This window comes from Schistocerca americana, chromosome 1, assembly GCF_021461395.2.
Source record: "Schistocerca americana isolate TAMUIC-IGC-003095 chromosome 1, iqSchAmer2.1, whole genome shotgun sequence".
In the NCBI taxonomy this organism is placed as follows: domain Eukaryota; kingdom Metazoa; phylum Arthropoda; class Insecta; order Orthoptera; family Acrididae; genus Schistocerca; species Schistocerca americana.
In genome coordinates this window covers 901230551-901254691 of record NC_060119.1, presented here as the reverse complement: position 1 = coordinate 901254691, position 24141 = coordinate 901230551, and the positions used below count along the sequence as shown (strand labels likewise).

At 43.7% G+C, this 24141-nt stretch overlaps 1 protein-coding gene across 1 annotated transcript in view; it reads right to left on the bottom strand.

The window, feature by feature from the left end:
- The window catches only part of LOC124614905, a 249727-nt gene that overhangs the window by 85032 nt on the left and 140554 nt on the right, over positions 1-24141 (bottom strand). The window contains exon 2 of the mRNA XM_047142983.1: positions 5027-5258. Within this exon, the coding sequence (XP_046998939.1) occupies positions 5027-5255 (229 nt within the window). The 5' untranslated portion in view covers positions 5256-5258. The remainder of the gene's footprint in view (positions 1-5026; positions 5259-24141) is intronic.

Sequence of the window (24141 nt, the reverse complement as noted above, 5' to 3'; positions counted from 1 at the left end):
TGTTCTCACCTCAACATCTTTAAACTTACTCGCCCAACGACTCACAGTACTCACATCAACACAATCACCACAAACTGGTTTCATTCTCTAATGAATCTCCTTTGGGGTGACACATTCTGCTGTCAAGAATTCTACGACTGCACTTTGGTTACATAGCATCGACTGACCGTCTGCGCAGGGTTCCATACTTTGCACTGTAACAACACAACCGTTCAATGCTAAGGCTTCCGCCAATTGGAGCTGTAGAGAAGAGGCTACGGAACAAGCCAGTACCTGCCACATACCAGTGCTGTTGAAGAGTTACGAAGGTGGAGGCATTACTTTTCAGTCAACCCTCGTATTATTTTTCATCCCTCGTCACAGAATTATTACCTTTGTCTGCTTCGTGGTGACCAATTTCGATGTTAAGTTTATCGTTAATTCCACTTCTGCTCCTCCTTATTTCTTTTGTGTTAGGTTTTCTCTCAATCCATAGTGTGTGCTCATCAGACTATTCATTCCATCCAACAGATCCTTCCCACAGGATAGCCATGACATCAACTTCTTCTAATGAAGCATTGTCTCAAAAAAGCCGCGCAAATATCCACTCAGATGCTGATAAGATTTCAAAGTGGTGGGAAGTTTGCAACTGCCTTCATACGTTTGGAAGTGTAAAAATTTGTCACTGCACGAAACAAAAACTGAAAGAGACACAAGCTGGAATTATTCAGCTTATTTTAATATCTTGGTGTACTAATTCGTCGGGATATGAAATATGCACTGAGTCGTGCGTAAAGCAGGTACCAGGTTTCAGTTCAGTGGTAGCATACAGGAAAATGCAATCAGTCTATAAAGAAGATGCAACAATGGCTCCAAGCACTATGGGACTTAACATCTGAGGTCATCAGTCCCCTAGACTTAGAACTACTTAAAACTAACTAACCTAAGGACATCACACACATCCATGCCCGAGGCAGGATTCGAACATGCGTCCGTAGCAGCAGCGCGGTTCCAGACCGAAGCGCCTAGAACCGCTCGACCACAGCAGCCGGTTATAAAGAAGAGTTCTTACAATACGCTCTTGCGACCCTTCTTAGAACATTGGTCTACTATGTGCACCTTTACTAAATAAAACTAATAGGGGTACTGAACATGTATATAGATGGGCAGCACAAATGTTGACCGATGGAGGAGCTTCACAGAGGTGTTGAGAAAACTGATTTGGCAAACACGTGAACACAGACGCAAGCTATCCTGTGAGAGCCTACTCACAAGGAGACCATACGGAAATTGGATTTTTGTGTTTTTTCTTATTTATGGTACCTGAATTGCAGAACTCAAACATCAGTCACCCAAAGGAGTTCGATACAGCTCTCAAAGTTTTCCCACCATCTTTAATACCCAAAGCGAGACTTGTTTTGACCGGCCACTTGGCTCTGGTAGCATCCACAGCTGTCTTGTAGGTGACCCAGGTTCGATCCCTGGTCGTGATAAATATTTATACAAAGGTGCCTGTTCTACGAGCACGTCCGTGAAACTTGAAACACACAAAGATTGTGTCATTTCTTTTTTAATATAAGCAATCTTTATCAAAAATCTTTTATATAAGATCGGTAACTAAGACTTTATATTTGCAATGGGATGTGGATTTTTGTGTGCGATAAGCGATTACAAATAAGAAGAGGTGCATTTCTCATAAAAATGAATATACCTCTTAATTACCACATTTTTCGATGAATTTTATACGGAAATCATGTAGGTCTTCGAATTGAATGGAAAGAAACGAAAAAAAATATTGACGAAAACAAGACAGGAACCAGCGGTCCAGCCACAACAAGTCTCGAGCGCCTAAGTATTTTTGCCATCTTTATGTATTTTACGGATGACGAAAATGTTCGAAAAGCATTTAGAAATTTGCATCGGCCGGCATCTGAACCCAGCCCCCCACACTACAGGCGAATATTCTGCCACAGTGCCGTGCTACCTGTGGAAAAATTTATCTTGCTTACGGTATTAAAGGACCTCGGAAAATTTTTGAGAGTTGCATCGAGCTCCATTGGGAGACTGGGATTTGAGTTCTAAACTTCACGTGGGTTAAATATGAAAAAATACAAAAATCCTTTTGCCGTGTGGTCCTCTTGTTAAAAAGTTTCAAGAAACAACGTAAGTGAGGAATGTAGAAATACGCTAAAAACCGTTACATATCGATTCCTTAGGGGCTACTAAGAGGTTGTAGCGGTCGTTCGCTGCTGTAGACGATGGCGTGAACATTAATGAAGGTTAATTTGAAGAGAAATGACAAAATAATATCTTATGCAGGTGATTTCTCTGTTTCCCTGAAAGAGTGCGGTTCGTAATTCACCCAACTGTCAGCTGCTGCGCCGGCCGGAGTGGCCGAGCGGTTCTAGGCGCTACAGTCTGGAACCACACGACCGCTACGGTTGCAGGTTCGAATCCTGCCTCTGTCATGGACGTGTGTACTGTCCTTAGGTTAGTTAGGTTTAGGTAGTTCTAAGTTCTAGGGGACTGATGACCTTAGAAGTTAAGTCCCATAGTACTCAGAGCCATTTTCAGTTCCTGCCCCGACCTGGCTCGCACCGAACTAATTCTCTTCTAGAAGGGATTCAGTTGATGGTTAATTATCATAAGAGACAGGACAACAAATGTAAGTTGCTGACAAGAAAAAACGCGTATGTTCTGGTAAGAGCTGCTGTTTTCTTTCTCCAGTATCACGTAATGAAATGCCGAGGTAGCCTGACACACGAGTATAACCGTAAACTTACGAAAGCCATGACCTGCTACTTCTTTTTGCAGGACGAGAATACAAAATATAAATCATGCAGTCGTATGAAAGGTATTAAATTAAAATGGTCCAGCTCTTGAACAACAAGAATGTGCGTGGTGAGGAAACACGGACAACTTTCTTCAGTAGTATGAAAGGTAACGGAAGCCAAACTGGGCACTTCAGACAATTATTCCCGTATGATTTAAAAAAAGTTCCCGGTCTACTGCATACTGAATGACTGGCAACATAGCTACGAGTGCAACTGAATGCCGGTCGGAGTGGCCAAGCGGTTCTAGGCGCTACAGTCTGGAACTGCGCGACCACTACGGTCGCAGGTTCGAATGCTGCCTCGGGCATGGATGTGTGTGATGTCCTTAGGTTAGTTAAGTTTAAGTAGTTCTACGTTCTAGGGGACTGATGACCTCAGCAGTTAAGTCCCATGTGCTCAGAGCCATTTTTTTGCAACTGAATGTGAACTCGGAGGTGAATTTAACTATCTGTAACCTCGCGAGTAGCAGCAAACGTTGCACAAATCATGCTCACCGAAGTCAAGATGACGGCTGGTCCTGAACTCACGACCATCGTAATACTCACCTCCGTTCAGATCGATCAACTAATAGCAACTGTGGTGATCTTGGCGTCTCTCGTGACTTTCGTAGCCGAGGAGCCCTCGACATAGCAAGCTTCCGCCGGCGAGAAGAGGGCCGTATAGCTAACCTAACCAGCGCTGAGGTTACTGTTTAGCTCCTCTGCGGCGGTCAGAGGCCACTGCCCAGCAGCTGGGACAGCTGAAGTGGCGGCAAGTTCCACGAAAACGGCGGACACTCTCTTGTCCTTCCGCGGTAAATAGCCTTCGCCTGAATTTGAAACCAACAGCCTCTGCCAGTATTCAGCATCCTGTGATATTGTAGAATTTATCAGATTAGGACCTGGAAAATTCGTCCACCCCCACGAGCCCATAGTCCTCTGTTTACAGCGGCCAAAGGTGATCTCAAACCGTCGGACAGAATTAGTCTGATAACGAATAATTAAAAATTAATTGTGACAACCTAAGAAACAACAATTTAATCAAACATCAATTTAATCAACTGAGATGCATGTCAAAAGAAAAGTAATTTTGTCAGTAGACCAAATCTGAAGTAAAAAGTATTATTGCACTCTCCCTAATGTCACTAAGTTGGGTCATGTACGGAAGAGGCGAGTGACAGGCCTTGTGGCCAGTCCACGACAAGTCCGCACTCTACGATTAGGTTAATAATTACAGTGTGAACTGAGGCGTTTAAGCAATAATTCCGTGCTCCGTACGAGAATGGAATTGGAAGAAACCACAACTAGAGCAAAAGGACAGGGGAGGAGGGAGTACCCCCCCCCCCTGTCGTGCACTTGACAGAGGCTTGGACACCTGTAGCTTTCACCCGAGAACTTGGCAGATAACCTCAAACAAAATTCTTAGGACATTGCTAACAGTAGGTTTATTGAAACTTCCTAGCAGGTTAAAACTGTGTGCCCGACCGAGACTCGAACTCGGGACTTTAGCCATTCGCGGGCAAGTGCTCTACCAACTTTTTTTTCATTTTTGTTCGTTATTGATCGTTGTGTTTGGTCGTTGCGGACGTCGCAAGACATCCTGTTCAAGTTCGGTGGTTGATCCTCCCACTCGGTTTTTTATTACAGAGGCTAACCGGCTCTCTGACCGAACACGCTGAGCTACCGTGCCGGCTACCAACTGAGCTATCCAAGCACGACTCACGCCCCGTCCTCACAGCTTTACTTCTGCCAGTACCTCGTCTCCTACCTTCCAAACTTTACAGAAGCTCTCCTGCGAACCTTGCAGAACTAGCACTCCTGAAAGAAAGGATATTGCGGAGACATGGCTTAGCCACAGCCTGGGGAATGTTTCCAGAAAGTTAAGTTTGGAAGGTAGGAGACGATGTACTGGCAGAAGTAAAGCTGTGAGGACGGCGCGCGAGTCGTGCTTGGGTAGCTTAGTTGGTAGAGCATTTGCCCGCGATAGGCAAAGGTCCCGAGTTCGAGTCTCGGTCCGGCACACAGTTTTAATCTGCCAGGAAGTTTCATATCAGCGCACACTCCGCTGCAGAGTGAAAATCTCATTCTGGAGTAGGTTTATTGTTGTGTAGTTCATTCTTAGAGTGAGGTTATTTTCTCGTTTTGATATCTGTACACTAACGTCTAGTAGGAAAGTAATCGTTTGTGAGACATCTACGTCGGTTCCTTGTAAGGAGAACTGGTGGCCTGCCGCACCTGTGAAGTCTCTGCCGGTGTCGAGGAAAGCAATGTCGTCGTCGGCGGCGGGCGCCGCCTGATGGCGGTACTGGCTGAGCGCGTAGTAGCCGGAGGGCCGCGCGGGCAGCGCCAGGTCCCTCTGGCGGCGCGTCACCGCGTCCAGCGCCGTCTGCAGGCTGTCGCCGCGCGCCTGCGCCAGCGCCGCCGCCGGCAGCACCAGCAACAACACGATCCACCGCAGCTGCATCACCTGTTGCAACAAACAAGGTTTGATTACGATTCATTTAGAACTAAATTATTTTGAAAATTGGCTGCATTAAAAAATTTTGCTAGGTTCTGCCATTTACTTGGACATATGTCTTGATACCAGAAGTCATTTGACTACGGTATGCCGTAAGATTTTTACCTAAGAGCCCTACAAATTTTGAATGTCATTACATCGCTGCTACAGAAGATACTGTTCACAAGCACCGTGTAGTTTGTACACGCGTTTCAAAGGTATGTTAGTAATTTACATGCGATAAATGAAATGAACTTGGTTTAAAGCTCTCGAGAGATAAAGTCAAGGGAATTTCGCTTGTTTGCAACAAGTGTCGCAGCTCTGATGTCTTTTTCGGTTTGAGGTTCTATACTGCATTTGAGTTTTCCGTGATTCGTCTTAAATCGCTTCAAGCAAATGCCTGGATGACTCCTTCGTAAAAGTCACGGCATATTTCCTTCCCCATTCTTTCGGAATGCCAGCTTGTGCTCCGTCTCTAATGACCTCGCTGTCAACAGGACGTTCTTTTAGCTCGTTTGATCGTTTGCTGCGTCTCTGTTTTGATAAATTATGCATCAGTAGCATTATCAAATAGTTTCCTGATGCACCAGAGTGTAAAGATACCGAAAAACATCGAATTTGAAGCTATTAAATGCAGCAATATAGCGATATATCTACCTTTGAAATTCTTCCGATTTTATTTTCTGGTACCAGGTGTTTAATCTTTGTTCATTCTTGTTGAGTTGTGGTCCTCAGTCTGATGACTCATTTGACGTAGCTCTCCCCTCTACTATGCCCTGTGCAAGCCTCATCTCCGAATAACTACTGCAACATACAGTAAGGTGACGGAAGTCATGGGATGGCGGTAGCATAGCGTACACGGGGTTCAAAAAGGACAGTGCATTAGCAGAGCTGTCATTTGTACTCAGGTGATTTATGGGAAAAGATTTACGACGTGATTATGACAGCACGACGCGAATTAAGAGACTTTGAGCGCGGAATGGTAGTTGGAGCTAGACGCATGGGGCATCCCATTTCGGAAATCGTTAGGGAATTCAATATTCCGCGATCTACGGTGTCAAGAGTGTGCCGAGAATACCAGATTTCAAGCATTATCTCTCACCACGGTCAACGCAGGCCGGCCGCTGTGGTTGAGCGGTTGTAGGCGCTTCAGTCTGGAACCAGACGACCGCTGCGGTCGCAGGTTCGAATCTTCCGTCGGGCATGGATGTGTGTGATGTCCTTAGGTTAGTTTTAGGTTTAAGTAGTTCTAAGTTCTAGGGGACTGATGGCCTCAGATGTAAAGTCCCATAGTGCTCAGAGCCATTTGAACCATTTGATAAACGCAGTGGCCAACGGCCTTCACTTAACGACCACGAGCAGCAGGGTTTGCGTAGAGATGCCAGTGCTAACAGACAAGCAACACCGCGTGAAATAACCACAGAAATCTATGTGGGACGACGACTAACGTACCCGTTAGGACAGAGCGGCGAAATCTTACGTTAAGAGGCTATGGCAGCAGACAACCAACCCGAGTACCATCGCTAATAGCAAGACATCGCTTGTAGCATCTCTCCTGGGCTCGTGACCATATCGGTTGGACGCTAGAAGTCTGGATAACCGTGGCCTAGTTAGATGAATCCGTATTTCAGTTGGTAAGAGCTGATAGTAGGATTCGAGTGTGGTGCAGAGCCCACGAATCCATGGACTCAAGTTGTCAATAAGACACTGCGCAAGCTGGTGGCGGCTCCATAATAGCGCGGACTGTGTTTACACAGAACGGACTGAGTCCTTCGTTTCAACTGAACCATAATTGACTGTAAATGATTATGTTTGTCTACTTGGAGGCAATTTGCAGTCATTCATGGATTTCATGTTCCCAAACACCCAGATCACCCGATACGAATCGAAAGGTTCAAATGGCTCTAAGCACTATGAGACTTAATATCTTAGGCGGTCAGCCCCCTCGACTTAGAACTGCTTAAACCTAACTAAGCTAAGGACATCACATACATCCATGCCCGAGGCAGGATTCCAACCTGCGACCGTAGCAGCAGCGCGGTCCCGGACTGAAGCGCCTAGAACCGCTCGGCCACAACGGCCAGCGACACATTTACGGGACTTAATCGAGAGGTCAGTTTGCGTACAAAATCCTGCACCGGCAACACTTTCGCAATTATGAATTGCTATAGATGCACCATTGCTTAATATTTCTGCAGGGAACTTCCAACGATTTGTTGAGTCCAGACTACGTCGCCGACCAAAAGGAGGTCCGACGCAATGTTAGAAGGTATTCCATGAATTTTGTTCGTCTCATTTATAGCCATTTGACCGTGTTTGCGGTAATCAACCTTTGTCTCCCTCTACAATTTTTATGTCCCACACTTCCCTCCATTACCAAATTATCGAGTCCTTGATTCTTCAGGATCTTATCCTATCTAGTACCTCCTCAGTACTTATTCGATGTGCCCAGCTAATTTTCAACAGTCTTCTGTAGCACCACATTTCAAAGGTTTCCGTTCTCTTCTCGACTGAACTGCTTATGGTCCACGTTTCACTGCCGCTCAAGGCCACAATCCATTGAAAAAACCTTAAGCTGTGAATTCCTAACACTTCAGTTTATAGTACATATAAATTTCTCTTTTTTCGGAAACGTATCTCTTGCTGGTGGGTTGGTTCATAAGTTCATAGCGTTTTTCCATAAGGTTAATAAACACAATAGATACACGTAACAGAAGTGTTAGTCATCGATAATGTATTATCTTTCGCTATTTCCAACAGTTTGCCAACACTGGGGTATCTTTTCGATTCCGCGACTTTTAAAATCACTTGGTTTTTAGACCAAGAACTCGTCGATCCATGTTCGTATTTTCATCCGGAAAGGAAGTTCCTTGAAGGTTGTTCGATAGAGAGCGGAAAGAGTGAAAACCTGAGGGCGCACGATCAAGTGAATATGATGGGTGGGGATTGACTTCCCAACGCAACACCTACATAGAGATTTTTGTCAGTCTAGCAGAATGCGGGCGGCGTTAACTTGGAGTAGCGTCACTTCACGCATCCTTCCTGCAACACGTCTCAGTTGACAATAAATGTGAGCAATGAGGGTTACACCTCGAGCAAGCAATTCGTAGCACGCTATTATACAAATTGTGGAACAGCAATGGTAGGGTGTACTACAAATTGCTTCCCCAAGGTGTAACCATCACAGCTGACATTTATTGTTAACAACTGAGACGTGTTGCAGACGCAGTTCAAGATCAACGACCAGGAAGGCTGCGTGAAGTGACGCTAGTCCAAGGTAACGCCGCCCGCATTCTGCTAGATTGACAAAAAACACTATACAGGTGGGGTTGGGAAGTCACTCCGCACCCACCTTATTCACTTGATCTTGCGCCCCCAGATTTTCACACTTTCCGCTCTCTCTTCACGGTGTAGATCTCGGAATATTGAATTCCCTATTTTCGAAATGGGATGCCCCATGTGTCTTGCTCCAACTACCATTCCGCGTTCATAGTCTCTCTATCGAACAACCTTCAAGGAACTTCCTTTCCGGATGAAAATACGCTCCGAACATGGCTGTTTCACCAGATGCATAACATTATCTTTTGTGGAGGCATGCAGGTCTTTATACAGAGAACTGCTGTTTTATTTAGTCTCAGCCACTCCTTTCCTTTCCTTATATTAGCATGAAGGCACCGTTTCTCGTCACAATGGCAGCCCGTTGATTTTTGTTATTTTGGCTTTGAGCACGCGACACCCATACACCCGATTTTTGAACCATCCCCACTGCATGAAAATGACGCATTACGTTGGAAAGATCACATTTCATCACATTTACTAGTTCTGAAGTACACTAACATGGGTCATTGCGGATTAATGCGTTTAAACGATCTTCGTCAAAAACCGAAGGTCTTCCTGAACGTGGAGAGTCACTTATGTGAAAACGATCTTCCTTAAAACGAGAAAAACAGTTTCTTCCCATTCTCTGTCCAATGACATTACCCCCCTACACTGCGGATATGTGTCTGGCTGTCTCCATTGCTGTCATCCCTCTACTGAGCTCAAACAAAAGAATATGTCGAAAATATTCATTTTTTAGCGTCCACAGCTCCAAGCAGTATCTCCAAATGACAAATTGATAATACGTAAACTCAAATAGCAACAGTGAACTAAGAATAAAAAATGGCAATCGATAAGTTTACCCGTATCGTCAGGAATGTCAACATGGAAAACAGAAACGATACGAACTTGTGCACCAATCTAATACAACCAGGCTGCATTTTATATTCTCCCTGTTATTATAAAATAACCGCACAATTACTTTATTCTGGCCGTAGTTTGACGGTGACTGACGGTATCAACTAACTGGTCTCTAGTTGGAAGAAATGTGCTCGTCGCCAGGCTGACTATATTGAGAAATAAATATGCAGACATGAAGAGTAAAGAAGAATAATTATAGTAACATTTGTTTGTTTAAAAAGCTTTGGAAGTTTTCACATAAAATTTCGGAGGTATTACTTTTCAGCAAGACCTCGTAATATATTATGGTTATTTGCGTCATCGCACCGAAACGCAAAACTTCCTAAATAAACTTCAGTGTCAATAAGAAGTAGGTGCAATGCTTCAGCAATCTGTCTAGTTCGCCGCGCGGGATTAGTCGAGTGGTCTAAGGCGCTGCACTCATGGACTGTGCCACTAATCCCGGCGGAGGTTCGAGTCCTCCCTCGGGCATGGGTGTGTGTGTTTGTCCTTAGGGTAATTTAGGTTAAGTCGTGTGTAAGCTTAGGTACTAATGACCTAAGATTTCACACACATATGAACATTTTTTTCTGTCTAGTTCACAAACATCCATATGAAACAATTCCCTTCAGAATATCAAATCGAGAACTGGCCGGAGGCGGACTGCGGTACGTCCTGCAGGAAATTCTACGTCGCAGGGAAGGAATCTTTAGCCACGAACCTGGATGTACAGGCTCGTTATGTGAATTTATTGAAGGACAGGATCTGCTCTATTGCCGGTAAAATAGGAAGCAGTGTGTGGTGAAATCAGCCACTTGCCTCGCTGGATATACTGTCGAAGACATTCACCACATTTTGCCACTGAGTGAAGGCGATAATGTTCTCCATATTACACAAGGTGAACGAGACAGATTATGAACTGTACCTAACGCTTCTAGACTGGCCCGCTAAATCAGCCGATCTTAATTCCAAAGAAAATGTCTGGGACTTTTAGGTACATTGGGCGGATCATAGCAATGAACACCTCTGTAATTTAGTATCTCTACAAGGTCTACTCCCCAATACCGGATTCATGAAGAACGTAGTGGACTCTCTTCCTCGCCGAATTGGGGACATTATCAAGGGTAAAGGGGGTGTTCACAATTTTTGTGACATGCCCACTGGGGTACACAAATTTCTGTTTATTGTGCTTGTGTACGCTCACTAACAAGGGGAGGCCACGACGCTGGGTCCGCAGATTTACTTCCGACTTTCTAATCCTTTAGTAGGTCATTAAAACAACATAATGTGCAAGTAGTAAGGTGCACTACCCGGTCAATTCCGAGAAAATCGCGAGAGAAGTCTTACGAGTCTATTACGTAGCGGATGTATCTGTGCGTAAGTGGCAAACGTTAGAGTTCATGGTGGTCAAGGGGTCCGGCACGGTAACTCAACGTGTTGTGTTCGGTCAGAGTGTTAGCTACCCTCTGTAATAAAAAAGTGAATGAATGGATCAACGATAAACTTGAAGAAGCGTCATGGGACGTCTGCCCGCAACAAATACAACGACCAATAACGAACAAAATGGGATAAAAAAAGTGGTTAGCGTTCGACTGTTGTAACACGGACGAGCACGAAGCAACGGTTCGACTACCGCTCGCAATTAACTTTTAATCTATATTTATTTCAACACTGATCGTATTATCTAATTTATATGACATTTTAGAGATAATATAATTAAAGAATCTACGTGTATTTACATGTTGTTTTAGTGAATTTCATGGTATTTGACTGCTTACTAATTTTAATTAAATTTAATTATTAGAACAAACATATTTGTAACTGTCTACAAGTAAAAGAAAAAAACGCACAGAGTTTTCGTGAAAATGCATGCCTGTCGTGATTCGAGAAAAATCCCTTATACATGCCGTCTGGTAAGGTACCCGGAACTACTTTGCACCTCGACGCTTCGAGAAGCAGACACAGAGGCAGGCCTCATTTTGCGGTTAACGCGTGCAGCGGTGAGACGTTGCTAATGTAGGAAGAACGAATATGTAAGTGCAAATTGTTTGAATATCACAAAATTTACATTTGTGCTGCTTGTACTACAAAAATGGAGGTTTGAGCGGGAGTCGAACTGTCGCCTTATACACGTGTGTCTTACGAAGTTCTAACGTTACGCACAGATATATCAATTATTAAACAGACTCGTAAAACTTCCCTTATGATTTTCTCGGAATTGCTAGAGTAGTGCACCTTATTACTTGCACATTATGTCGTTTTAATGGCCCACTAAAGGTGTATAAAGTTTACAGTAAGTCTGTGGTCCCAACGTCCTGGTCTCCCCTTGTAAGATGCAAATTACGTAATTTCATTTCAAGGAAGAAAATAGAGGTATTTTTTCCCACTTCTTAGGCTCATTTGGTGTCAAACTGTTTTCAATATGCAGGGCTAGGCAACTAAACTAGGACCAAATTCACTAACATCATTAACCTGAGTGGAAATTAACTTACTCTTTTGTTCTATTAAACTTCCTAATGGTTTTCAGAAACAGCTTTATGTCAAGAAGGGGCCCAGAGCTAACTCTGATGCAGCTGTGTTGCAAGAGATGACTCAGATTAGGTCTAGTGATTGTAAAAACTGATAACTCCCAGATAAGGAAGCTGCAGTCTGTCAGTTGCATGCTGTCGAATCCTGTACTTGAATTACTACCAACATATTTATATTTATAAAAAGTTGCCAGCTCGTGATCATCTAACTACAGAGCCGCACTGGTACTTAAAGTCCAGGTACCTGGTTCAGTTCTAGAGATAGAAGATTTTTTTCTGACATGTAAGCGACGTCAATCTAGTAATTACGTTGGCAGCTTGAACCAACAACTGTAAACAACAGACGTGTAAAACTTCCGGGAAGTTTTAAAATAGTGTGTCGGACCGGGACTTGCACCTCGGACCTTCGCCTTTCGTGAGCAAGTGCTCTGTCAACGGAGATACTCGAGAACGACACACGACCGCAACTCACAGCTTCACTTCAGCCAGTACCTCATCTTCTACCTTCCAAACTTCACAAGTTCTTCTCCTTAGCTTGCAGGACTAGGACTCCTGGAAGAAAGAATATTGAGAAGACAGAACTTAGCCACAGCACTTGACGTGAGTCATGTTCGGGTAGCTCTGTTGGTAGAGCACTTGCACGAGAAAGGTAAAGGTCTCGGCTTCGAGTCCCGGTCCAGCACACGCTTTTAATCTGCCAAACAATTCAAATCAGACCTCACTCCATTGCAGAGTGAAAATTCATTCTGGAAACAGATGTGCATTCGACCATTCACTTGTAAGCACGCAGTGTTAGGTAATGGACGTGTGACCGTGCTATGTCAAAGTCCATATGCCTCAAATCGCAATGGGGCAACGTCTGTAAATCAAGCGTCAAGACATTCTCGAGAACGTTTTGAAGAAGAGAAAAATGTGAATGAACCCTGTTCACCGCACCTTGATTCCTAAACAAACTCTACGACACGTGGAATGGGCTGCCATTCCTCCAGAGACAATCACACACCTAATTTACCGCGTTCCCAGCAAAGTTCAAGCCGTCATGAAGGCGAACGGTGGGCACAACCCATATTAATGTCCACCAGTAGGTGTCTAATAATCAATTCCGCATTACGTAGAGGTCTCCCATTATCTTGAGCTGATGGTGTATTTTGTGCTTTTCAACGCTGTCATGTTCAAAAATGGTTCAAATGGCTCTGAGCACTATGGGACTTAACATCTGAGATCATCAGTCCCCTAGAACTTAGAACTACTGAAACCTAACTAACCTAAGGACAGCACACAACACCCAGTCATCACGAGGCAGAGAAAATCCCTGACCCCCCCGGGAATCGAACCCGGGAACCCGGGCGCGGGAAGCGAGAACGCTACCGCACGACCACGAGCTGCGGACTGCTGTCACGTACCAAGTAGCCCAGCACATGTAGCTTTGCTTTAAAAAGCCAGTAATGACTATAACGAACACAGAAGTGCATTAACAATAAGATCAGTTCTCTGAAGAATGAATAAGACACTAGCTCACACCAGTGACAAGAAATCGCATGAATTATTGAGCCATAAATATATGTGGCATTTAAGATGAATTTGAGGTAGCTGGACAGAAGCAAAGACAACAATTTAGGAAGTTAACAGATAAGAACAATTTTATAATAGAATTTCAATAAGTGAAATTTCCCTACAAGGAACTTACGTAAATAATATGACAAAAAAAAATGTTCAAATGGCTATGAGCACTATGGGACTTAACATCTGAGGTCATCAGTCCCCTAGAACTTAGAACTACTTAAACCTAACCAACCTAAGGACATCACACACAACCATGGCCGAGGCAGGATTCGAACCTGCGACCGTAGCGGTCGCGTTGTTCTAGACGGAAGCGCCTAGAACCGCTCGGCCACAACGGCCGGCATGACAAAAAATACTACGAGTAATTATCTAATTTTATAACTTTTTGTATACGTTCTTGCAATTTACATTGTGTAGTGGAACTTCAACATGTGACCTCTTTTGCAGACAGTGTTGACGTACGTGACACGCTGTTCGGAGCAATTAAGTCGCATGACTCTAGACGTCCTAAAATCAGTGTTTGAACTTGCATTTCGAATTATTTGCGCAATGAAAAATTTAGTTACTTATATTTTGTTTACTAGTCCTCAACTTTATCTTGCCACTCACATAAATGTTTTCATAATATGTATCTAGCCTTCTTGAGATAACCATTGTTACAACAGCCATTTTCTATCTTCTATTACTAAAAATACAGTTCTATCTTTCTATGTTTATTTGCATGTTGTACTGACCATCTCCATGTTTGCCATCATTTTTCCCCCTGAAACAAAATTATCGTTTCGAACATAGTCTCTACGCTCACAAGTTATAAGGGGTAGTCAAATGAAAATGAGACAGATGGAAAAATATAAGTAACCTGTTTATTATGTCAAAAGTAATCACTGTAACTGTTAATGCATTTATCCTACTTTGAGATAAGACGGTCTTTGCCTTCATGGAAAAATGTTTACGGTTAATTACGGAACCATGGTGTACCCATGCGTGCTTCCTCGTCCAAAACTAGTCGATAGCCACGAATGTCTTTCTTCAGGACTCCAAAACATGGAAATATGGAGACTGGGACTGTGTGTAGGATGTGTAAGGGCTTCCCAGCGAAACCTCTGCAGCATAGTCAAAACAACCTTGACAACATGTCGGCTGGCCCATCTGAAGGTCTCTTATACATCAGTGAACACCGATTTTCTTAGTTCTTCTTTCTGTTTTTGAGTGGGAAGGTAGAGATGCTTTCTGAAATGAAACAATCCATATTTTGAAAAGTTCTTTATGCTCTTGAGGACATAATGATGATATTTCTGTGGTCTTCAGTCTGAAGAATGGTTTGACACAGCTCTCTATGAAACTCTATACTGTGTAAGCCTCTTCATCTCTGAATAGCTGCTCCGACCTATATCCATTTGAAACTGCTTACTGTATTTATGCATTGGTCTCTTTCTAGCATTTCTGTCTCCTCTATCTCAGGATGTGCCATATCACATTAGCGCTTCTTTTAGTCGAGCTGTGCAGTACATTTCGTTTTTCCTCAGTTAGATTTACTGCCTCCTCGTTGGTTATTGAATCTGCCGTGGTTATTTTCAGCATTATTCGTCACATCAACATTTCAAAAGCTTCTATTCTTTTCTTGTCTGAACTGTCTGTATTCCACGTTTCACTTCCGTATAAGGCTACATTTCAGACAAATACCTTCAGGAAAGATTCCCTAACACTTAAATTTGCGTTAGATGTTAACATTCTTTCTTTTTCGGAAATTCTTTTCTTGCTCTTACTAGTCTGTATTTTATATCCTTTTTAGCTCTACCATGTTCAGTTATTTTACTGGCCATGTAAGAAAACTCATTTACTGCTTCTAGCGTCTCATTCCTTAATCTAACTCCTTCTGCATCGGATGATTTAATGTAACTACATTCCATAACATTTATTTTACGCTGAGATAGCGACATGCACATATGTAGACGGCGGTATAAAACGGTAATGCATTGGCGGAGCTGGCATTTTTACTCACGTGATTCACGTGAAAAGATTTCCAATGGGATTATGGCCGCAAGACGGGAATCAACAGACTTTGAGAACAGAGTCGTAGTTGGAGTTAGAGGCATGGGACATTCCATTTCGGAAATCGTTAGGGAATTCAATATTCCGAGATCTACAGTGTCAAGAGTGTGCCGATAATACCAAATTTCAGGCATTACTTCTCACTACGGACAACACAGTGGTCGACGGCCTACACTTAACGACCGAGAGCAACGACGTTTGTGTAGAGTTGTCAGTGCTTACAGACAAGCAAATCACAGAAATCAATGTGGGACGTACGACGAAGTTATGACAGTACGGTTAAATTTGGCGTTAATGGGCTGTGGTAGCAGTCGACCTGCACAAGTGCCTTTGCTAACAGAACGACATCGCGCGCAGCGCTTCTCCTGAGCTCGTGGCCGTATCGACTGGACCATAGGTGACCGGAAAGCTGTAGCCTGGTCAAATGAGAGCGCATTGCAGTTGGTAAGAGCTGACCCCACGAACCCATGGACCCAAGTAGTCCATAAGGCACTGTGCAAGCTGCTCCATTATAGTTTGGGCTGTATTTCCACGGAATGGACTGGGTCCTTTGTTCCAACTGTACCGATCGTTGACTGGGCTTGGTTGTGTTCGGGTGCCGGCCGGAGTAGCCGAGCGGTTCTAGGCGCTACAGTCTGGAACCGCGCGACCGCTACGGTCGCAGGTTCGAATCCTGCCTCGGGCATAGATGTGTGTGATGTCCTTAGGTTAGTTGGGTTTAAGTAGTTTTAAGTTCTAGGGGAGTGATGACCTCAGATGTTAAGTCCCATAGTGCTCAGAACCATTTGAACCATTTTTTGTGTTCGGGTATTTGGAGACCATTTGCAAGCATTCATGGGTTTCACGTTCCCAAACAATGTTGGAATTTTTTTGGATGTAATGCACCATGCCACCGGGCCACAGTTGTTCGCGATTATTTTCAACAGTCTGGACTTTCCGAGCGGCTGATTTAGCCACCCATATCGCCAGATATGATTGCCATAGAACATTTATAGGATATAATCGAGAGTTCAGTTCGTGTACAAATCCTTCACTGGCAACACTTCCGGGATAATGGGCGGCTACCGAGGCAGCATGGCTCAATATTCCTCAGGGAACTTCCGAATTGTTATGTTAAGTCGATGCCACGCCGAGGTGCTGATGACACCGAGCAAAGGGAAGTCCAACAAGATATTAGGAGGTATCCCATGACTTTTATCGCCTCAGAGTACTTTTGTTGATGTTCGTCTTATAATCTCTTTTCAAGACGCTATTCATTATATTCAACTGTATTTTGAGTCCTTTGCTGATTCTAAGAGAATTACGATGTCATCAGCAAACTTGATTTTTTTTTTAAATTTCTTCTCCTTGAACTTCAGCTCCCTTACCAAATTTCTCCCAGGTTTCCGTCACTGCTTGGTCAATACACAGAGTGAATAACATCGGGGATGGGCTACAAATCGCCTGTGACTTAATACACGCGTGCATTGGTGCGTGTCTGGGATTGAACTATCGGTTCTGTGTGGCACTGAAGCAGCCTGGCACAGGAAGTGGGCGTGGCGGAGCGCGTGGTGTGGCTGGAAGTGGCGGGGGGGGGGGGGGGGGGGGCGGAACGGAAAGGGGTGAGGGGTGTTGCAATCTCGCGAGTAGCGCGACCTCTGACATTCCAGGTCCTCTGGCGCTGGCGCTAATTATGGCACTACGCTCTGTATTCCGATGGAAATTTCCCTGTTCTCTTTCATGTAACCTCACTGCTAAGACGTCAACGCTTTCGTCTCCTCTAGCAGACGTAATAACGTCGCGAAACAGAAATCTGCTTCATAAGGACTTGATTTAAAACGAACGCGTGTTTTAAACCTGTTGCAAATTAGAATTTATGCGTAACTGCATTTTTATCTTTGACAATGTACATGCATTGCTATGTCTGGTCTGCTCTACGTTTCAAATGTTCGATTTATGTGCATTCACCGTGCAAATCCACATTCAAACACATTACAAACACTGTATGTATTTATGTATGTATGTATGTTCCATATTTCCTCCTAAACCAGTCAACCGACTTCACCCCAACTTTATACATATATCAGTTACTGTCTGAAAAAAATCTCTGTCGAGATAAAAACAACATACCTATCAAAGATTTCGGGGTGGAGCTGAAAAAGAAGTGTACCCAGATTTTATTCTTCCAGTGTTTGAGAAGCTTTACACATAATTTCATACGTTTACGAAACTTTCTTGCTGGAAACCCCCTCAAAATGAGGAAACGGAAAAAAAGTTTATCGCTTTCTTCATTTTCGTTGTTCATGCAGTAAAACTGCCGTATCAGGCAAGACGTTTTAATTTATTTCTTCTTTGCTATTGACTATTTTCACGCTACATTTTTCAGACAGTATTCACATATACTACTGAATGTACCTGTAAAATTATATTAATGTAGGACACATAGTTCAATAAAGAAGGCGTCATAAACACTGAGGTGCGTGAAAAACTGCCGCATCTTGCTTGACGTTTAAATTTAATACTTCTTTACTACTTCACAGGGAGAATCCAAATGTGCCGATGAATGTACCTACAAAATTATATCATCATACGACACATAGTTCAGAAGATATGACGTCATACCACTGAGCCGCAAGAAAACTGCAGCGCGGAATTCGCTACAGATACAGGTGAACAATATGTACAAAGACATATGAAGCATACTAAATACGAGTGAAATATGTATGAAATGTGCGTACACGGGCATAACCACAGATAACAAACTGATCTTAAAACACTAGATCGATTTCAACGAAACTTGGTGCACATACCACATACCATCTGGAAAGAAATGTGGGGTTAAGAACGAGCAACCTTCTATTGGGGTATGGGTTATAAAGTGGAGAGCGAAAGGGGTAGGACGAGATGGACAGACAGAAAAGGGGAAGAAGGAAACGGACACAGAGACAGGGGGAGGAGAATTGGACAAAATGGGAAGAGGAGGAGATGGATAGAGAGAGCGGAAGGAGGAAAAAGGACGGAAAGGGAAGAAAAGGAGATGGACAGAGAAAGGGAGGAGGTAGAGGAAGGAGGAAATGGACGGAAAGGGAAGAAAAGAAGATGGACAGAGAAAGGGAGGAGGTAGAGACTGACAGACAAAGGGGGGAGGCGAACATGGAGAGGGTTCGTCGGCATGCATTAATTAAAGCCGGCGGAATTTAATTTCGCGATTCCAAAGTAAACGCGAATGTTACGGCTTACCCAATGCCAGCTCGTTGCCACCGACAGATAAAGTTTTGAGGGGGGGGGGGGGGGGGGGGTAACTGTAGCATGACGCATTTAGGGATGAAGACATTCCTACAACGCGAACAATTGTGAAGATGCATCTCGGGAGAAATTGCAGATGAAATGAACATATGCACCGCAAGAGCAAAGATGATTTCATCCGTACATCCGTCGACTTTCATGCATGTCCAGAATATTGCAAACACTAAGGAAACGTGGGATAAAATGAGACGTTCTTCCAGAATACCTAAACCGCTGAAGAGGTAAGAGTAGGTTTCTTATGGCTCTAAAGAGTTATTTGACTCTGATCCATCGACCAGTAGAGTCACGGTATTATCAGGCAATCGACGACTTTAGATTATAAGTTTGAGCCGGCATTTATTCTAGCGGGAATGTTTAAAACCAATTCTTTCTAGAAGCCCACTAGTGCGGAAAAATTATGCAACGATTTGTAGGAAACACAAGAGACGGGTTCAGTCACAGAATATCAATCTTCTTTTATTTGTATTTGTAAAATACCTGAAATCTCCTTATAGCGGACATTGCATATTTTTATCACCTATAAACATAATGTGGAATATAGGTAGATGATTTTTGTTTCACTTTCAAGAATAAAACTGCAAACTGTTAATTTACAAGCATTCGTACGCATTAGGAATGCAAGGACTTCGTTCCATTTGTGAATCCGTAAGTGTTGGACGACATAATCTAAACGAAAATTGTGTGGTGTCTGCTTAAAGCATATGTTGAAAGTCATGATGTACCAGCCTCGCCTAACACTAAAATCGTCATTATTTCGATTGTTGCTAATTCGTTGCCATCAGGTGCAAGAAGTTTTTCAAATGCAGTATCTGTGTGGATTAATATGTGAAGTTCCATCAGAAATACGTTAACTTTACAAATACGAACTGGACACCAGGATTCAATATATTTAATTTAATCCGGAATGTGCACGGCTTTATTGGAACTCAGAAGCTGTCAGTTCACCGAGCATGTTGTTGAATGTGTATTTACGCACACTTCTGAATCTGGAAATGTTGTCAGGAGCAAAGAATCTTGGATGTGATGAAATCATCCCCGTAGATATTGTTAAAAACTTGTTTGTTATATTACTAAACATTTGGGGTATAAATTTTGAGGTTGGTGAATGTTCCATAACAGTGTATTTCAGTCTAACGGTTTATGAAATATCCGTGAATGGCAATACTTTTTAAAGAGCAAAACATTGTGTCGGACCGGAATTTGATCTCGACCCTTGCACAGAGTGTGTTTCTTTGACTGAGATACCACGAACGCTTCAAGGCCACCTCCAAGTCACCAACAACATCCTTTGTCTTTCCAAAGTTGCTCATAATCTCTCCTGGAGGTCCTGTTGGCAAGCTCTTTTCTTTTATTGGGACTTGAGTCTTCTTACTTCTTTCATGAGACCTTCCACGAATTTATCTTCTGTGCCGACTTCGTTGTTTCAGCGTAGGACTTGAACCGAGTGTCATCATTTGTTAGATATATTCGATTCTACGTCTTCCCCTTCAGTTTCTGCCCTCCACTGCTCCGTATAGTACAATGGGAATTACTCCTTCATGTCTTAAGATATATTCGATTCTACGTCTTCCCCTTCAGTTTCTGCCCTCTACTTCTCCGTCTAGTACAATGGGAATTATTCCTTGATGTCTTAAGATATATTCGATTCTACGTCTTCCCCTTCAGTTTCTGCCCTCCACTGCTCCGTATAGTACAATGGGAATTATTATTTGATGTCTTAACCAATTTCTGTCACCCTGTTCCTTCTTGTTGTCAGTGTTTTTCATGCATTCCTTTCCCCACCGATGCTGCGGAGAACCTCCTCATTCCTTGCCTTATCAGTTCACCTAATTTTCAACATTTGTGTCTAGCACCACATCTCAACCGTTTCGATTCTCTTCTGTTCCGGTTTTCCCATAGCCCAAGTTTCACTACAATATAATGCTGCGCACCAAATGTAGATTCTCAGAAATTTTTTTCTCAAATTGAAGTTTATATTTGACACCAATTGATGTCTCTTGGCCAAGAATGCCCTCTGAATCAGTGGTAATCTGCCCTTTATGTCCTGCTTGCTCCGTCCATCATGAGTTATTTTGCTGTCTAGGTAGTAGAATTCCTTAACTTCGTATATGGCCTGGTACCCAGTTTTCATATTAAGTTTGTCGGCAACTTCATATCTGCTAGTCCGCACTGCTTTCATCTTTCTTCTGTTTTCTCTCAAGCCATAGTGTGTGGTAATTACACTGAAGTGGCAAAGGTCATGGAATACCTCCTAATATCTTGTAGGACTTCCTTTTGGCCCGCACAGTGCAGCAACTCGACGTGGAATGGACTCAACAAGTCTTGAAAATCGCCTGCAGAAATATTGAGTCACGCTGCCTCGAGGGCCGTGCATAATTCAGAATGTGTTGATGGTGCAGGATTTTGTGCACGAACTGACCTCTCGATTACGTACCATAAATGTTCGATGGGATTCATGCTGGGCGATCTGGGTGTCCAAATCATTCGTTCGAACTGTCCAGAATGTTCTTCAAACCAATCGCGAACAATTGTGGCCCGGTGACATGGCGCATTGTCATCCATAAAATTCTCACCGTTGTTTGGTAACAACAAGTCAATGAATGGCTGCAAATGATCTCCAATTAGCCGACATAACCAGAGGTCCAAGTCTACCCCACGTAAAGACATCCCACACCATTATGGAGGCACATCTAGCTCGCACAGTGGTTCGTTGACAACTTGGGCCCATGGTTTCGTGGGGCCTGCGCCACTCTCAAACCCAGCTATCAGCTTTTAATAACTGAAATTGGGACTCATCCGACTAGGCCAAAGTTTTCCAGTCTTCTAGGGGTCAGCCGATATGGTCACGAACCTAGGAGAGACGCTGCAGGCGATGTCGTGGTTCAAATGGCTCTGAGCACTATGGGACCTAACATCCGAGGTCATCAGTCCCCTAGAACTTAGAACTACCTAAACCTAACTAACCTAAGGACATCACACACATCCATGCCCGAGGCAGGATTCGAACCTGCGACCGTAGCGGTCGCGGGGTTCCAGATTGTAGCGCCTAGAACCGCTCGGCCACATCGGCCGGCGGCGATGTGCTGTTGGCAAAGGCACTTGCGTTGGTCGTCTGCTGTCATAGCCCATTAACGCCAAATTTTGCAGCACTGTCCTACCGCATACTCTCGTTGTGCAAGATACATTCTACGATTGTTTCATGCCGTGTTGCTTGTCTGTTAGTACTGACAGCTTTATGTAAATGCTCCAATTATCATTCCACGTCAAAGTCTGTTAGTTCCCGTCATACAGCCGTAATCACGTCGTAAACCTTTCCACTTGAATCACCTGAGTACAAATGAAAGCTCCGCCAACGTATTGTCCTTTTTTAACCTCGTGTATGCCATGCTATAGCCATGCCATGACTTCTGTACCTTGTGTACACGATACTACCGCCATCTGTATATATGCATATCGCTATTCCATGACTTTTGTCGCTTCAGTGTAGACAGTTTATTCCATTTAACAGACACTGCAATGATTCCTCCTTTTGACTGAAGATAGCAATATCATCAGCGACTCTCATAGCTGATATTGAATACTGACCTGGGAGAATAACGCCAACGTCCAATACATCGTTCCTTCGAGGAGTGCTAGTCCAGCAAAAGATACAGGTGAGATTCTGTGGGAAAGAAAAATGGTAATAATAATAATAATAATAATAATTTCATGAGATTAATTTGTCAGCTGCAAGACTTTCACTTGGACACTTCGGTTACTTGCATGTCCCAGACCTACCCCAGTCAACCAACTGTGAAAGACAGACCTATATTTTAAGTAGTCCAGCTTGCAATGTTGTGAGAAGTTTGAGCAGTTTCATCTCTAATGGTCTGGGGCCGACGACATAAACAATTCCTTAGTTACTACGTAGCTTTATTGCCGAAATTTTTCTGCATTAGTATTCACTCAGCCATCCTCTTGCCCACTATGGGGTCCCATTAGGAAGAATGGGGAGAAACGCTTCGTTTTAACAACGGTAGCACTCAAACACACACATCCTGCGACAGTAAGGATAACCAGACGTGAACATCAGAGATCACCGTTTACAGGCTAGGTAACACTGCCGCATTTATCTACAAATCCCTGGCTTCGTTCCAGCATACCTTGCATTTCAATTGCTGTAGTAGACTGAGGTGACAAAAGTCGTGGGATAGCTACTTCCTAATTTCGTATCCTACGTCCTTCTGCAGGAGGCAGTGCAGCAACTCGATACGGCATCGACTCAACAAGTCATTGGAAGTCCCCTGCAGAAATACTGAGCCATGTTCCCTCTCTCGCCGCCTGTAATTGCGAAAGTGTTGCCAGTGCCGGATTTTGTGCACGAACTGAGCTCTCGATTATGTCCTAAAAATGTTTAATGGGATTCATGTCAGGCGATTTGGGAGGTCATATCATTGCCTCGAACTCTCCAAAATGTTATTCGAGCCAATCGCGACTAATTGTGGCCCAGTGCCATGGCGCACTGTCATACATAAAACTTTCATCTTTGTTTGGGAACAGCAAGTCAATGAAATGACTGCATATGGCCTTAGTTGGTTCTGTTGGACCAGAGGACCCAGCCCATTCCATATAAACATAGACAACGCCATTATTGAGCCACCACCAGCTTTCACAGTGCCTTGTTGACAGTTTGGGTCCATGTCTTCGTAGGGTCTGCACTACACTCTAACTCTACCATCAGGCGAGCCCAGCAGAGGCGATTTCGTGCTGTTAGCAAAGGCAGTCGCGTCGGTCTTCTGCTGCCATAGCTCATAGTCTTAACGGATACGTTCGGCTATGTCCGACATTGATTTCCGCGGACACTCCATGTAATGTTGTTTGTGTGTTAGCACTGACAACTCTACGCAAGTTTGCCTGGATGATTATAAGGAACCTGTAATATGATAAGTATGTAGAAAGTGTTGCCGGCCGGAGTGGCCGAGTGGTTCTAGGCGCTTCAGTCTGGAACCGCGCGACCGCTACGGTCGCAGGTTCGAATCCTGCCTCGGGCATGGTTGTGTGTGATGTCCTTAGGTTAGTTAGGTTTAAGTAGTTCTAAGTTCTAGGGGACTGATGACCTCAGAAGTTAAGTCCTATAGTGCTCAGAGCCATTTGAACCATTTTTAGATAGTGTTTGTGAACTACATTTCCCTTCGAATTCTTCAGTGGAACGTTTAACCATATCATCC